Below are 17,851 nucleotides of genomic sequence, written 5' to 3'. Positions count from 1 at the left end.
TGAGGTCCACGTTGAGCTCTTCATTTTGGCCACTGCAAGGTAAATGCATGTTAACTTTTTCTTTTTGGTGAAGATTTAAATCTAAATTAATGCATCAGTTTGGGGCAAAACAAGCTCAGGCATTAACACACTTTGGTAACTACTACCTTTATTCACAATGTCTAACAAATAAAGACAAATTCGATTTTTTTTTTTCAAATGCATTTTATTTTTCTTCTTTTTTTTTTATTTAAGAAATTGATGTAAGGAAAAAGCTGAAGTATCAAAAATCACAATTGCAAACGCTGTGGGTTTCTACAGAAAGTTAAAATAGAGTCAATATCAGCTTTAGTAGCACTTTATTCCTAAAAGCTGGAATACCTTACAATGCCCAGTGCCACAAGTGAAAGGACATTTTGCTTTGACTCAGAACAGACCATTCTAAAGTCTCACCTGCACCTCAAATAAAGCTGATGCATCCATCTGAGCCCGGGCTTGGATGGACAGGAGAAAGGATCACTGGGAAAGGCTGAGCTCAGAGAGGGTCTGGCACCACCTCACGCCTGGTGCCTGGGAAAGGCTGATCCTGGGCACAACCAGAGGCTGTGAGGATGCAAACACACAGCCCCAGTGCCCTCCCACCCCGGGCAGGTGATCCGAGCCCACGCAGAGCCCAAACCCAGCTGGCAGTGAGGAGCAGCAGGAGCAGGGTCTGCAAGGAGCGCGGTGCAGGAGGGGGCAGAGCCCCAGCAAGGGTTTGGGCTTTGCCCTCTAAAAAACCCTTTTGGTTCCTCACTGATCCCCCCTGGAGCAGCCGTGTCCCTGTGCCCAGCCCTCCGGGGGCTACATGTCCTCCAAGAGCTCCTCTGGCTCGCAGGAGTTTTCCAGGGTTTCCAGATCCCAGTCCGGGCAGCGCTGCCCCGGCGAGGCCGGGCCAGCCCTGGAACAAACAGAGGGGTGTGAGACAAGTCTGGAAACAAAAATCAGTAATTCCAACGTAATGAACAAATATCAGTAATTACCCCAGTAATTCTGGGGGCTTCCTAAGGGGAAAGGGGTTTCTGTGAGACCCAGCCACTCGCTGGGGTGGCAGTGGCAAAGCAGGCAGAGGAAATTCAGTTTGTAAATTGTATAATTTGATAAATTTATAATGTATATATTTATATAAAATTTTATATTAAAAAGAGTTTAGACATTTATATATATGCAAAATATATATTTATATTTTATTTATAATTGTAGTAATATTTTAATTGTATTTATATTTATATTTATATTTTATACAAACACATACATAATGTATTTTTTCATATATCTATAAATAAATAAATAAATAGAATGTAATTAGAGGTTTATCTTATATTGAATTAATATTAAAAGTTTAAATTTTTATATTTAAAGTATTTATTAATATATTTTTAATGTTTTATATAAATAATTTATATTTATACATTTACATGTAAATATAGAAAGATTATATTTATATTCATATTTATATTCATACATATTTATATTTATATTTATATTTATATTTATATTTATAGAGTTTATAAATTTATATTTAGTATACATTTATATTTATCTTCATTATTATACTTTATATTTTATATAGATATATAAATAATTTATATTTGTATATAAATTAATATTATATTAAAATAAAATGGATTTATATTTATGGTTTCAGATTTATATAGAATTTTATTAAAAGAGTTTATAGCTTTATATTTATAAAATAGAAGTATTTATAATATATTTATATTTAGAAAATATAGTTTATTTATTAATATAGTTTATGTTTATATTTTATACAAAAATATAAATAATATATTTTTCTACAAAAATATATAGAAATAACTATATATATAATATATATACATACCATATTTATATTTATTATTTTATAATTATCTAAAAATTTATATTTAAAAAGAGTTTATAAATTCCCTGCTAGAGTTTTTCAAACACCCTGAGAGTGACCATTTCACCCACAATTTCCACCTGGAGAGCTGGGAAGAGCAGCAGGGATGCAGGAATCATGCTAAGAGACCATGCTCCCTATTCCTGCTCTCTCTCCAGGCCATGCTTCCAAGCTCTGCCCTTGTGCCTTGGGAAGGTGATGTATCCTGTGTTTCCAAAAAAACCCCAAAAAATGGCATTTCCAACAGGAAATTACACTTACATAGGCTGAATCCACCAAAAAACCCCAACTGAATCCTGCAGAGAAAACTTTTTTTCATGTGAGTTTAGAGGGGATTTATCAATCACAGGGATGTGACTTTCCAGTCTCAAGGAATTCCAGGGAACAGCATCGCTCACTGGAATTCCAGCATCAGTCACTGCCTGGAAAACAGGATGTGCTCTCCTAAGCCTGGCTCAGGACCTGGCTGCAGCCTCACAGGGGGTCATGCCCAGGTTTATTGCACAGCTGAGTGCTGACAAATAAGGTGAAAAAATCTTGTATTGTCCAGGATGGGAAGAGCTGGAGGGAAGTGGTGGAGAGTTCTACCCTCCAGGGCTGCCCTGTGAGGACTCAGTGAAATGAAACACACAATGAAATTTCAATTTTCAGACTGATTCAATCTGCCTTCAACTGCTCTGTGTGCTAAAGCCAGTACTGTTGGTCAAATTAATGAACTTCTCAATTTTCAGAACCAAATGTTTCCGTAACTCCTACCTAGGGATCTCTAGGGATTAAATTGCCATTAAAAAATGGCAATTTCAGGGGGAATGAGCTCTCTAAGACCCCAGGCACTGCGTGGCTCCCACTTCCAGCTGCTCAGGCCCTTGGAGGCTCAGAGCTCTGAACACCCTGAGTTTTCCTGGGGATGGGGAATGAGCTCCATTCCATCCCTGCTCTGCTCCAGGACAATCAGCAGAAGCCCTGTAAATGCTGAGTTTTGGATGCTGCCACTTCCTGAGAGCTCTCCAGAATCCACAAGGGTTTCCTCACCACTCTCTTCTCTGCCACTCCAGCTCTGCAAACCCCTCTAAATTCAATATACTGCTATATTCAGAGCATGGTAATGACTTTCTCTGAAAGTCTAACGAGCTTTCTCTGAGAACTCTTCCAAAACACTCTTCTTCAGGCAGGAATAAATTGTGCCAAGCATCTTTTATATTCCTTTTGGCATGCAGTGACACCTAAACAGATATTTGCCTCGCCAAATGGGCACTGGGATTAGCTGTGAAACAGACCTGGACCCTTCACCAGTGACCTCAGAGCATCCCACGCTGCTCTGGTGGCTAGAAATCAATTTATTTAAAAATAAAGTAGGGGCAGCAAGCCCCCACAGAGGGTTTTCAGGTGCAATCACTGAAGGTCTGCTGTCCTTTTACCTCTGTGGGTCCATCTCCAGTGAAGCACACAGTGTGGATCATTTAAATTAATTCTGAAAGGTCTCATTAGCAAATAAATTAGGCTGTGGAGGCCTTTGTGCCACCACGGGGTTTTTCAGGTACGGTTTGTTTGTTGTTTTATTATTTTTTGGAGCATATGCTCATCTATTATTCAGGCATAAAAGAATTAAAAGGCCTCGGAGACCCCACATTTGTTGGCTGTGAGGTTTCAGCAGTTCCAGAGTTTTCTGATTTGGACAAGGAAGCCTGACAGGGCTTAAGCAACGTCAACAACCATTCCATCCTCACGGGCTAGAATAACAGTTTTCAACACCATCCATGAGAGCACAACTGTGAGCCAAGCCACTGTTGGGTTTTCACACTGCACAGTGAGAACTATTAAGCTTCTGTGCCCTTTTAACAACATGGTCCTCATTTAATCTCCAAAAAGCTGCCTCTGACTAAACCCAACCCCCTTGCAGAGGGCAGGCATTGGGCTCCTCACACAAAGCCCAGCAGAAACTCAGTCCTGGTTGTGGGACTTGGCGATTCCCACTGGCATGGCAGCTGCTCACGGAATGCCAGCAGCCTGCTTTGTGCTGTGGAATTATTTTAGATTTCTCAGGGAGGCTGTACTACCATATCCTGACACATCACTGAGTTAATTTCTGTAAACTGTAGTGAGTTGCACAGCCCTCTCTTGCCAAGAATCCTGTAAGAAAGCCATTCTTCCTCAAAGTTTATTCTTCTGCTGGATCTCTTTTTGAAGTCCTGCCTTTTGGTAAACTTAAACTCCATTAACACATCTGGAGAACTGCTGACTATAAGAGATCATTTCATATTTCCTGACATTTAGTTCATAAATTAAGACAGAAGACCAGACCCACAGCTGGTGTGAATCACTGCAGCACTAATAATGTCACTGCAGCTCTGCTGACTTACACCAGCTGAGATGCTGGCCCCAAGTCTGGAAGAAAGTGGTTACATGACTTGATATTTCCTTCCAGAGCAGAGCAGGGGTCCTGAGGAGCAGGAGACACGCAAGGCTCTCCTAACAGCAGCTCAGAGCTCTGCACAAGCTGCACCAAAAACTTCTTTGTTTTCTGGAATGAGAAGTGCCCTTGCACTTTGCTTTGCCTCCAGAGCCAGCCCAGCACACTGTGGGTAGGACTCCACCCAAACTTTTGTCCTTGAGCAACTCTCACGGGATCTGGAGAGAGAAGAACCCTCGCAACAACAACGTGGATGGAAAGGTTTCCTAAGAAACTTGAGTAATCCAGGATTGTGCCCTTCAAACACTGCATTATTTCTCTAATTTCTTAAGTAATTAAAATAATTGCTTCCAACCCTGAGCTGGCATTTTACCAAGAGAGGGGATCTCAGCTCCCACCATCTGAGTTTCTCAGTGTGTTCATCCTTCCCCAGCTTGGTTTAATGGTTCCCTGCTTCATTTGGACATGAATCTTAATTAAGTCTTAACACCACGAGTAGATGATAAAGAGGATAAAATCTGAGACACACTTTCTCCAGTATCACCAGAATAGGTCCAGCAGCAGCATGTAGGCAGAGAATTATTACAACATTAACTCAGATACCTCAAATTTTTGAGGCCCCCACAAAAGCTCTTGGCTGCAGCTGAGATCTTGGCCTGGAATAGCCAATGCTCCATGGTGCTCAGAGAAATCCTGTCTGCTGGTGGTTGCTGGGCAAGAAGAGGGAAGTTAAGCATAAAAAGAAAAAGCAATGGTGTCATGGAGGAGGGGGGGAAGCCTCTGACAGGAAGGGATGCACTGAGAACACCCCATGTAGAGGGAGATTTTTAAAATGGAATATTAAAAATGTGGGTATGCTAAGTGGGAGCCAGATGTGATTAAAAATATGATGGTATTCCCTCTCAGAGATATGCCAGAGTCACTATAAGGTAAATTATAGAGGCATTTTTCTTTTATATTCAATGTACAATGGAAAAAGAAAATAAAATGTTTTAAATTTTGGCAATAGCAAGAGCATCCAGCTTCCAGACATAGCTTTTGCTGGCATTTATTCCTAGAAATTATATGAAAGCAGGCCCATACACTTCTAAATAATTCTGCAAAATGTAAATCCCACCAAGTCCTGAAGAACTTGCTGGGTACATTCAACTTCATGACTTGAAATGAGAGTTGAGGGACTTTTCCCTAATTTAGTGAACAAACTGACATTTTTTTTGTGTGATCTGAAGAGAGCAGTGGTGTCAGAGATCATCAGAGCCTAATCCATGCCTGGCCCCAAAGAAAAAATCATAGAAAGCAGAGAAAAATACTGAGAAAATAGCTGAATAGAACAATTCCTGAGACATCCATGCCTGGCATTCCCCTAAGCTCAGTGTGTCGAGCAAGTGCAGTCTCCACTGAGGTCACCAGACAGACAATGACAACACCACCAATAAAAATAAAATAAAATAAAATAAAATAAAATAAAATAAAATAAAATAAATAAAATAAAATAAAATAAAATAAAATAAATAAAATAAAATAAAAAATAAATATCTTGTTCAATTTTACAGTTAATGAAGAATATTTTCACTGCAGCAACCACAAAGTTAGTGTTCAAGCAGGGAATCAAATGTTCCTTCATGAGCTTCCCCCTCTGGCTGCAGGCCAAGCTACACCTGCACCCATCACCACCTCTGCAGTGCAGGGCAAGCCTGGAATTCCCTCAGTGAAACACAACTTAAAGCCAAACTTTAAAACCCAGGATAACTTTAAATTTTGTCTTCAGCTCCTGTGAATGACACTCTTCCTCCTCTGGGACTAGAAACCATCAAAGGTGGGAGGATTTTGTTTGATGCTTGTACAAGTTGTGGGGGGGTTTTTTTAGTTCACACATCCTTGGAATCCTCCAGGGGGAGGAAAGTGAACTTGGAATCCATCAAATATCCTATATATCCACACTGCTTACAGCAAGAGCAAACAAATATATATCTATATATTGAAAAGATGCTCATAGTTATCTCTCAATGACATTACTTTTAATATCTGATCCAATTTCCACTAATTGGTCTAGATCAGTTCTCAACTTTCATATTTATCCACCGCATTTATTTAGTCCTACAAAGCAGAAACTATTTTAGGGAAACTTCTATCCTTTGAGTTGCAAATTCCCAATTAACTTCAGCTGGCATTGGTGCAGGTCCTTATGTCAGGAGAAGATTCTGGCTTAGCAATATAAATACAGCCTTGGATCTTTCCATATGATCAAACACGCTTACAGATGCTCTCTAACAAAGATCTACTTAAAAATGTAATAATAGATGTCACTTACAAGGAAAAAGCCTAAACCATGTTTGTTTTAGACAAGTGCCACACATTTCTGTGGCTCATTTCCACTTAAACTCCTTCCTGCTTAAATAAACTACACCACATGCACTTTGAGGAACACACCAGCACCACTGCCTTCAGTGGGGGAAAAACACAAACCTCTTAATCACAGCTACAAAAGCACTGAGTAAAGGGAAAAACTTGGTTTGTTTAAGAATTTTGTCAAGGCCTTTCATAAATCCAGTGCATTGCAAATCTAGTGGCAGATGCTGGGAGACATTTCTCACAACCATTAAGCACTATTTATATCACATCTACATTTATCTAACACCAAAACTGCCTAAACTGTGCCATCATCCTGCTCCAGGCTGCCAGATCCTGGGAATGCAGGGTGTCCATAACCCTTTCCCACCCCTCGGGGTGACCACAGAGACCTCAGAGGGCAAATAAAAAAACCCCTGGTTTGATTTCTTGTGTCCTGGTGTTCCTCTGCCTGCATCCCAGAGGGGGTGGAGGTGGGGTGTGGAGGGATGGGGTTTTCCACCCCAAAATCTGGTGACTGCACAGGGCAGCTACAACTGAAAGCCATGCAGAAACAAAGAACAAAAGAGCCTTTAACTGGAGAAAAAAATCCAGGAGCTGGTTTAAAGTTAAGTCTGAGCTTGCAGAGCCTCCTGAACCACAGACTCAGCCTGCAGCTCTCTGGGGCCCACCCTCTGCACTGCCTGCTGAAGGATTAAACCACCCCTGCACAAATCAACAACATTTAAAGCATTCTGACAGGAGAAAATGGACCAGCCCAGCATCTGCATGATGAGAATTTCCCCTCTCAGAACCAGGCTGGGGCACTCTGATCGAGGAGTGTTGTGGTTTGACACGGGTGGAATTTGGGGAAGTAATATCAAAGGTTTTTGTATAAATATTGGTTTGTGGAATTGTTAAGGAATTGGACGTGTTTTTGTGAAAGATATATGTTAAAGATGGAAAAAAAATTGGGGTTTTTTTTGTTTTGTTTCATTTTTCCTGGGGTGTTTGTTGGTTCTCTTATTGATTATTAGGTAAAAGAGGGAGTGTTGTGTGGTTGGTCTTGTTTTGGAAAATTTTTAAATTAAAGAAGTCCTAAATTCCCAAACCAAAACCAGTACAAGGAGAATCCACGGACTCTTTAAAAAACTCCTACACCTGAATTAAGCACATTCCTCCTCCCTGCTGAACAATTTGTGCACACACACCTGGGCACCATCAGGAGCCCACTCCTGCCCAGATTTCCCATTATCCACAGATCTGCTCCCTTCAATCAGCTGGCTGCAGAAAGCACTTTAGATCAGTGGAGCATGTGGATGTGCCACTCCTGTCGGTGTTTACTAAGGACAAGAAGCACTCAGAAACACAGGGCAGCACTGAGCTCTCAATAAATCTGGGAGCAGGATCCAATTCACAGCCCAAGGTCGAGCAGATGAAGTACAGCAAGGTTTTTCCCCCTCTAACAGGTCTCTGTTGAATATGAAATTGCTTTTAGAACTCAGAACTGTGCTCTCCTCTCTGCTGCCTCTTAACTCCCATTCAACCTCTCCCTGTGTTCCTGCTGACCCCTCCCCAGCCACAGGTTTGAATTCATCCATACTTTTCTGAAATGAGATCAAAGCTTTGATAATTAAGATCAAACAATCGCCTACAGTGACACCTGTGAGAGCTGAAACCTGTTCAAACACACAGGAAGGGAAAAATTAAAACAAAAAGAAAAAAGAAGGGGACAGAGTATATTCAGACCAAGCACACAAGTTCATTACTTGTTGGGTAAATGCTGCAAAAGAGTCTGCGGAATGAGATTTTTAAAAAAGGTTGCACCATCTCCAAATAAACAACAAAACCCCAGCTAAACCAGAGGATGGCCCTGTGCATTTCCTTTGTGAAAATTGCCATAAAATGAGGGGCCTTCTTCTTCATGAGCCACTCTGCTTTTTACTCCTGTAAAAGGCCAAAATCACAGCCCAGCTGGGATGGCAATCAGCCCCAAAGGTGGAGAGGAGAGGAGCCCAGAAGGGCCACCAGGCTCTGCATCAGCCAGCCACCCATGTCCTTCTGGGAAAGGAACCAAGACAACCCATGGAGCTACGAGACACAAACTGGAAAAGTGACATTTTAAACAGGAATTTCTGATTTCCACCTCTCCAAAGATCAAGGCACAGCTTCAGGGAGCCCGTGCACCTCATGCCCCCTCTACCAGATGCTCCTTCTGAGGCTCCAGGTTTTCAGAGACACTGAATCAGGACAGTAAGGACAGGTTTGGGATAAAATTCAGGCATTTGAGGGTGAACTGTGAGGCTCCTCAGGAGCACCAGCCCACACAGGAAGGTGTGACACTGGTGTCCCACAGCCACTGTGCCCTTCCAGCCTGCTCAGCACCTGCATGGACACACCTGCAGGTTCCATTTCCACGTGGTGTTACCTGAAAAGGAAACACTCAGCAGTTCTGGGTCGTGTTGGGATGGAATCAGCACCTTCCTGTGAGGAGGAAAGAGGCTGTGTCAGGGTAGGAAAAAAGGAAATTAAGGGATGACCCACCAGCTCTCCACAATGTGGGAACAGCTGTCCTTGGGTCAACTCAACTCTGCCCAGGTTGCTTTTGGTGTGTTCAGCAACTTCTCCAGTGGATTTCTCTTTCATGGCCCTGTGTCCTCTCAAGGCCAGGGAAACTTCCCAGAGTCTTGAAGACACCCCACACACAATGCACAGGAACAGGAACACCGCAGCAGAAAACATAGAATGCAGTGAAAATGTGACAAAAGTGATTAGATACCAGTGTACAGTAATTTTCTATACACAGCTGCCCCAACTCCAGCCCAAGCCACATTCTTACCTTCAGCTCTGACATATTAGTACAACCCCAAAGCATGCCCAGAAAATTTTCTGGTGCTGCTCTGGTTCAAAGCAGCATCCAAACCACAAACATTACAGTTTTAATCCCCAGAGAGCCTTGAAAATGATCCCAGTGCTGCACCACCACTGAAAACTTTAGGTAGTTTGCCTTTCTGTTGAGTTTCAGCACAGTGCTGTACAGGAATTTCTCATCTCACATTAAAAGCATGAAGAGAAAAGGGAACACCATGCAACTGGGACTTTATTAAGAGAAGGCAGGTGTCAATCAGGGGAGAATAATCATGGCTCACATATTCAATAGGTGCTGCTGCCTGGTAAAACAACCCAGAAATAGCACTGAAATTGGAGCTGCAGCTGGATCTTGGGGCTCTGGGAACAGCTCCTCTCAGTGGGAACCCATGTGGTTTTTACCCACCCTGTGCTACTGGGAAAAAGGGGAAGAATAATGCATATTTTTCAAGTGCACCTCCTCACCTCATGTCTCAATTGTTTTCTTTCCAGAGGAAAAGAAATTAGGTTCAATAGTCAGCCCACGGCCCACAAGCACAGGGAAGACACTGTCTGCTGTCAATTGGGATTGTGACAGACTGAGCATCTGAATCCTGATTCTGTCTGAAATGGGTATCTGTGCAAAGGAGAGAGGGGAGAGGAAGCTGAAAGAGCAAGACACAGGAATTCCCGTCTAAAAGAGCAGATCACAAAATAAAATAAAATGGAAATATGGGATAAAGTCTCATGTTCAGAATAGGCAGCTCAGATAGTACAGAGTGATGCAAAAAAAAAGAAAAAAACTAGTTGTTCAAAGAGCCTTTTTAGAATTCATTTTAAAGCATTATTATAAATAAAAATGAATAGTTTCCCAATAAATCTGGCAGACCAAAGACATTCCTGGTATCATTGGGTGGGGGGAGGAATCCACAATTTAGTCTGAAGCACAGGTTTTCAGTTTGAGCTTAGCTTAACTTGTTAAATAACCAACATCACTTTTAAGACAATTTACCAGCCGGGTTTCCAACCCTTCCTACATTTCCATCCTCAGTATTGCTAACTGTAATAAAATATTCAGGCAAGAGTAACAGAATCTCATTCTAAACCTGGTGGGACCCAGCAGGAGCCATTACAGCCAGGGTTTGGTGCTGCCAAAATGTCAAGTTTCAAGCCTAATTCTTGGGAGCCTCCACTTTCCCTGTCCTAGAAGGAGGAGAATAAGCTGTTTTCTGATGGGAATGCAAGGAAACAGATTTTAACTGCAGAACATTTTAACTGCAGAACACTCCATAAACCACCAATAAAATTATAAATGAGAAGAATAAGTTTGCTATTACTGGTGAAAAAATACTGCAAGGACCTCGAGGCTCTTGGCGGGGTGAGGGAAATTGCAGTGGTGCTCTTTCTGATTTCTGTATTTACAGAAAGGAGGCTGCTCAAACCTAAACTGCTCCTGCCCTTCCCTCACAACAGCTTGAAGATCAGGTGCATTCAACTGACTCTTGATAACAGCAAGAGCTCAACAGGCAGGAGAAAGAGCTGGCAGACAAGATAAAAAGGGGAACAACCCTCTTATTTGATTGCTACAGCTGTACAAAACCACAGCAGCAAGCAATGCTCGTGCTCCCAGGCACAATTTGTGTAGTGAGGTGCTTCTCTTCCTCTAAGCATCCTAGAGCTGATCCCAGCATTACAAAAACCAGCAGATTCAGAATGTTTGGAAGTGGACTGGGGGCTTATCAAAACCACACAGTTCTCCCCATGGCTTTAAGCAGCAGAAAATCATGAAAGGGAAATACCTCCTGTAAGATTTCTCTATTGCTGCTTTCAAAAACGAGAGGGGATGAAAACACCCGTCCCCCTCTTGCACAGGGGGATGAAAAATGGGATAGCATAAACATCCAGGACAATCCTTTTGAAGTTTGGATCAAAAAAAAAAACCCAAAAAAACCAAAAAGGAATGAAGCCTTGGGGGCAGGGGCAGGGGAAGGGAAGTTGCTGCTTTATCACATTGAGTCATTCATCTTGAGCACTTCTGTGTGTCCATTACTGTCAGCAATCACAAATTAGGCAGCAGGAGAGTGATAAAACCAGACATTCCTAGAAAACCTTCCCAGATGATGCTTATTTCAAAGGAGTGGGGATTTTCCTTCCAACAGTTGCCTGAAAAGACAAAAACCTCCAGTGAAAGTGTCTCTGGTGACCAGTCCAGATCGATAGGAGGCGAGCAGCTGGAATTAAATCAATAAAGGGAATAATGAACCTGAAGACACTTCTCCTCAAAGCAGAAAGCCCAGATGATTCAAATTCCCTCACAGACACTGTCCTGCCTCACCTGTTCTCCACACAGCTTGAAGCTAAGGGGCCACTGTGCTGCTGAAAATGCCTTATTGATGATTAAATACCAGCAGAAGGATCAAAAATTGAAGTTTACAAAGCTGGGTGTAGGAGAGGAAGGCATGGGACTCCTGGGGACCACGCAGAGCAACCCAAGTTTGGACAAAAACCCCATTCCTGGAGAGGCTGTTCCTGGCAGGGTGAAGGTGGTGTCTGGGGAAGGGTGAGCAGGGGTCGCACCACACCTCCCAAAGCTCTTCCTGGCCTTGGTCACACTGCCCCAGGTGTGCCTGGGCTGCCTGTCCCAAAGCTGTGCCCAAAACACCCAATCTCCTACTGAACCCCATTCATTGTCCCACCCTCACTGCCTGACACGTCTTGGTGGCAAACCCCAAACCCTGCAGGGACAGGAAGAGCAGCACAGCACCTCCCTGGCAGGACCCAGTGTGGGTCCAAACTGGGAGAGGGGCAGCACAGGCAGCTTTTGGGTCAGGAAGGGGTTTTTTGGGAGGTTCAGTACACCACACTCCAGCAGAACCTCCAGTGGGGGATGTATTGCTGCCCTGTCCAAAGGTGAACTCCCTAAGTGGAGAAGTGAGCTCCAGAGTCACTGAGGGCTTTGCTGAGTTGGTGTGTTCACAAGTGCTTCTGTGTGCAACAGGAAATGAAGAGCATCCTCTGTGGAAGAGGACAAAAAAAGGAAAGAAAAGGAAAGAAATTCAATGTGGAAGTAGGAATGCTGTGGGTTGATCCTGGCTGGATACCAAGTGCCCATCAAAGCTGCCCTGTCCCCAATCCTCAGCTGAGGAGGGCAAGAATGTCACAGGTGGGCTCAGCTCCTTCTTCTTCAGGGCTTGGACTCTCACATTCCTTCCCTGCCCCAGTGTGGATCCTTTCTCCACGAGCTCAGTCCTTCAGGAATTCCCCCAGTAAGGGTCCCACTCCAGCTCACAACATCCCCACCAAACCTGCTCCAGCCTGGGCTTCTTCCTCTCCCAGCTCCAGCCTGGGGTCACAGCCTCCTCCAGGGAGCCCCTGCCCCACAGAGGGATCCTGCCCTGGGATCTGAGCCCCCCTGACCTGGGGGCTGCAGGGCTGTCCCCCTCCCCAGCTGCAGCTGCACAGGTTCTTCACCCCCTCATCTGCCATCCCAGAGGTGCCAGCACCAAGCAGAGTCACACAGAGAGCACTGGTGAGGCTGCTGTTAAAGCAAAAAGCACAAGGAAGTAAAGCATGCCGTGCTGGTGGCTGTTTGGCAAGGCCAGATTGCAACCCTACCGTGCAAGGGAAAATGAAGCAGCCTTAAACAAGGGATTGGGAAATATCCAAATCCAGATTTTTTTCCCCAGCACATCTTAAATTCAGTTTGCTAAGTGGCTGTCTGGCCAAAAAAAAAAAAACAAACAAACCCCCAAAACCCCCCCAACCCCAAAGAAGATGAAACCACCAAACAAACCCAAAAGGCTCCCTTGCAGCCTTTGGGCTCAGGCACTCATCACATCCTGGAGTATCCCACCTCCACAAGAAATCCAAGGAAATGACTGTGGCCCACAGAGCCCCTGAACTTGTCCCTTAAATGACAGATATTCATGGAGTTGTGTAGCACCAGAGATGCTCCAGAGCCTGGCAATTTGTATTTATCTGAAATTGGAGGCGATTGAGGAGATGTTCTTGCCAATCCTCCTTGGAATAATCTCTGTCTGTGAAGCTCTGCACATAAATATATACATGCAATTATGTACAGGCATCAGGGGGATTGCCTGGCTATGCTTTTCAGCCAAATCAAAGGCACACATTTAAATATACATCCTCCTTAATTCCAAGAAACATTGGGAAACTGGGGCTTTGGGCACATACAGCAATGACCTAATTACACTCATCCACATACAGCATTTTTCCTACTCCCAGCAGATAAAATGCTCAGCAATTCCCACTGCCCTTCCTGAAATGTGTTGTGCAATGTTCCTGTCACCAGGGCTGCTCTGGTCTGCCTTAGATGTGACTGTTTCACAGACAAAACCACAGAGCCACTGGGTCTCCCTCCAACTTCAGTCACACAGTTTTGGGCAGAGATGTGAAAAAAACATAAAAAAAAGGCTTGCAAAATGGAATGGTATGTCCAGCATAAGGCTTACATCCAGTAGGAATGAATATTCATATATTAATGAATATTCATAGATTCATATATTGCAACACACTCCACCTGAAATGCAGATTACACTCCCCTTCACACCTGAGTTTCTAAAGGTGTCCTCCCCATCACAGGAAAATGTATTTATATTTCCCTTTTAAGCCACACCAGATATACAGCTGGGATCTGGGGTTTGTCTAACACTTGATGGAAAGACAGGCATTTAGTCTGTATGTTTGCCAGGCAAAGTAGACAGGTACTGAGCACCAATTTAAATTTGGTTTTGAAGATTTTTTGCCAGAGAGGGGAACAGAAGAGTCCTGGGACAGGACAGTGTTTATTTCCAGCTTTTCCAGTTTGTGTCCCACAGCTGAACTCCTGTTTCTGGGTGAATACACTAAAAACAGTCTAGGGGTAAATATTAAACCAGTAACAGCTAGGTGAAAAAAAAGCATTTTCTCAGGTAATCCTTTTCCTGTAAGATAATCATTTCTGTACATTGATCACTTAGAATTTCTGTGCTGACAGAAACTCACTAAAAGAATCCCTTGCAACCAAATGATTAAACATGCCTTTCTCTCTATACTTGGGTGTCAAAGGGGTATTTAATGAATATTAATTCAGGCAAATCCTCTGATCTGGACAGCCATGGCTTCAAGTTTAATGGAAATTTCCAACAGGTCTACAACAAAAGACGTGGAAAAATAACTTCCCATATGTTTATCATAGCAATTCATGCTTACAAGCTATTTTTCAACTCTAACAGTTAATTTTAGAACAGAGGGGAGTGTATCTTGCCTTCTGTCAAGATAAACACTTGTGACATACACCGCACAGAAAATAATCCAAAATGACAGAATTGATTTTGGAAAACGACTCTCACTAACACAGCTAATGATGAGTAATTCCAGGTTGGGATTTACCAGGTTTGATCTGAACCATAAGATATTTCTTTGTCTACAGCTCTGTGGAATAATAATTTAATGATACTGTGGCAGATTTCCTCCCCCCCCCCAAAAAAACCCAAAAAAATCCCCCCAAAAACAAAAACCAACCTACCAACCAAATAAAAAACACAAAAAAAACCCCAAAAACCAAAAAACCCCAAAAACCCCAAAGAAGATAAAACCACCAAACAATTGGCCATCAATGCCTGCTTTTAATTGAGGGAACTATCACTGAAATAAAGACAGATTGCCCTTGTAGCTTGGTTGGATTAGTTAATTTTCCATAAAGGCATTGTGATGGTTTTATTTCTTAGGTGAAAAATTTGGTTTTTTTACCCAATTCCTGCCCACAGACAGCCCTGCACTCCTGCCTTCCCCCACTGTCCTCCCCTTTGATGCTGCTTTCCACATCACAGCCCTGCTCTGTCTGCACACAAACAGCTGAGCCACGATTACAAACTCCAGACTCTGCCAAGAGTGTGAGAGCCCAGCATGAAGAAGCAGTTCAGGGATCCAAGTTCCTGTTGCCTAATCAGTCCTTTCACCCTGGCCAGGAGGCAGTCATGCCTCTGCTGTGGTTTTGCAAAAAAAAAAGCCCCAAAAAACCAAAAAAATAAAAAACTCCACCAAAACCCCATGAATTATATGGCAGCACAATGAACTATCAATTACTGACCCAATCTGCAATGCTGGGAATCAAATCCCAAAGAATCTAAGTGATCAAAGAGGAGTCGTAGGTTGCAAATTTTATTGCTGTGTTTTTACTGGAACAGAGTTTATTCCTCCTAAAATCTTCCGCATTAACACAATGCATAGTCTGAAGCTGTTTAAACAAGACCTCATTCCACAATTCCACATTTCAGGGAAATTAGCCAAGTAATAAGACAAAGCATTTTCTTTAGGGTATTAGGAAAAAAAACGAGAAAAAATTAGGAAAAGTTTTGAAAATTTAACTCCCATCCCCAAAGCCTTAAGCTATGGAAATCAACCATAGGGCATACATTTTCCTAGATAATGAAAAGTATTTGCAATGGATTTTACAATTAAACGAATGAAAGCTGCTGCAGGAGCTGTTAGGGATTGTCAAACCACTGCAAGGAATTCACTGCTACGTCAAACCCACCATTAAACTTCTTGTGCATTTACCCACAAGGCATTAGAGGAGAAACAACATTTCACACTGGAAGAACCCCCCCTCCCTCGGAAGAGAATGACTTAATTTAATTCAAGAGGGAAACGTGAGGGCAATAAATCAGCTAAGGGGCTGCATGTGGCACAATGCACACGAGGCTCTGCAAGCCTCGTGGTTTTCATGGCTGTTTTCCACCCTGCATCCTGTTGGTGCATTGTTAAAGGCCCTGGAAGCAGGAAAGGCACAAACTCGTGCCTGCCTTGGCAGGACTGATGCTGGAATGCTGGAATGGATGAATTTATGGAATTTTGCTGCTGCCATCAGACACAGCTTTTTTTTTTTTTTTTTTTTTTTTTTTCTTTCATGGAAGGCACTTCAGAAAGCAAAGAATCTTTGGGTGCTTTCCAGCAAAGCTGAGTCTCAGGAGGAACTTAGGCAGGACCAAGCCACGGCAGTAGAGCAGCTTCCCCTGGTAATTCTGACAAGGCTGTGCCCTCCAGCATCTCAACAAGCAATGCTCCTGCCCTGTTGCAGGAGGGAGGGATGGAAAAATACCTGTTCTGAGGAAACCAAAACAGAATGTGAATCAGCAGCAACCCAGCTGGGTTTTTTCCTTTGGCTTCTATGTGTCTTTGTTTTGTTCTGTTTTTTTTTTTTTTTTCCTGTTTTTTTCTGTCATGGAAAGACAAAATCTTTTCCTCTTTTTCTTCTCTTTTAATTACTTTATTACTCTTGTGTTTTGTCAGTGGGGTCCCTCACACTAATAGGTCTCCAACTTTTGAGCCTTTTATACAGCACTCCCTTCAAGTCAAGACTTTTTCCCAGTAATTCTGCAAAACAGGATCTTGTGCATTGAAAAAGAAATAAAAAAAAAAAAATACTTTGGTTGGAATCTCATTCTGCTAGTCCTGACTTGACTACCATAATCCTGCAGAAAGAAGCACTCCTGGTAGCAGGAACCTGTAGGTTCAAAGATGTAAAAGCAGTGGGTGTAATACCATAAAGAGCTGCAAATCATGGAATATTTGGGGTAGGAAGGGATGTCTGGAGATCACCTGGTCCATCCCCTGCCCAGGCAGGGAGCCCTGGTCAGGGGCACAGGAAGGTGTCCAGCTGGGCTGGGCTGTCTCCAGCCAGGGACACTCCAGGCCCTCCCTGGGCAGCTGTTCCAGGGCTCTGCCCCTCCAGGGACACAAGTTCTTCCTCCTGCTGCCCTGCACCTTGCTGCCCTTGGTTTGATGGGCACTGCTGCTGCTGCTGGCACTGGCAGCACTGGGCAGAGCCCGGCCCGTGCTCGGGCAGCCCTGGGGATGTTGGGTGGGTGGATGGATGGATGGATGGATGGATGGATGGATGGATGGATGGATGGATGGATGGATGGATGGATGGATGGATGGATGGGGGATGGATGGATGGATGGATGGATGGATGGATGGATGGATGATGGATGGATGGGGGATGGATGGATGGATGGATGGATGGATGGATGGATGGATGGAGGGATGGATGGATGGATGGATCCCCTGGCAGTGCTCCCTCCTGCAGCCTGCCCAGCCCAGCTCCCCCAGGCTCTGCCCAGAACACAGATGCTGCAGAGCCCAAATCCTCTTACACAGCACCCAGGAGCTGGAAATCTGACCCCCCAGCAGGTCACAGCCTCAGATATGGCTAAAAACCTGAATATTCAATTAAACAGAATGCTCAAATTCAAAGAAATAAGCAGCCTGCTTTGCAAAATACACTGCGCTGTGCTCTCCTACAGAGATGCTGTGGTTGAAACTGGGAAAGTCCTGTAGCACAAACCCTCCCTGCATAGGAG

At 43.5% G+C, this 17,851-nt stretch overlaps 1 protein-coding gene across 3 annotated transcripts in view; it reads right to left on the bottom strand.

The window, feature by feature from the left end:
* Positions 1-215: 215 nt before the first annotated feature.
* Positions 216-17,851, bottom strand: part of XRCC4 (X-ray repair cross complementing 4) — a 145,279-nt gene continuing 127,643 nt past the window's right edge. For 2 of the 3 annotated variants that reach the window (XM_050986993.1, XM_050986991.1), the window contains one exon: positions 9,002-9,122. In XM_050986993.1, the coding sequence (XP_050842950.1) occupies positions 9,017-9,122 (106 nt within the window). In that variant the 3' untranslated portion in view covers positions 9,002-9,016. Of the gene's footprint in view, positions 920-9,001; positions 9,123-17,851 lie in introns of those variants that run through there. The other variant, XM_050986994.1, reaches the window with a different exon arrangement.

This window comes from Serinus canaria, chromosome Z (assembly GCF_022539315.1).
Source record: "Serinus canaria isolate serCan28SL12 chromosome Z, serCan2020, whole genome shotgun sequence".
Classification (NCBI taxonomy): domain Eukaryota; kingdom Metazoa; phylum Chordata; class Aves; order Passeriformes; family Fringillidae; genus Serinus; species Serinus canaria.
The sequence above is the reverse complement of the archived record's forward strand: the minus strand, read 5'-3'. Positions and strand labels throughout refer to the sequence as shown.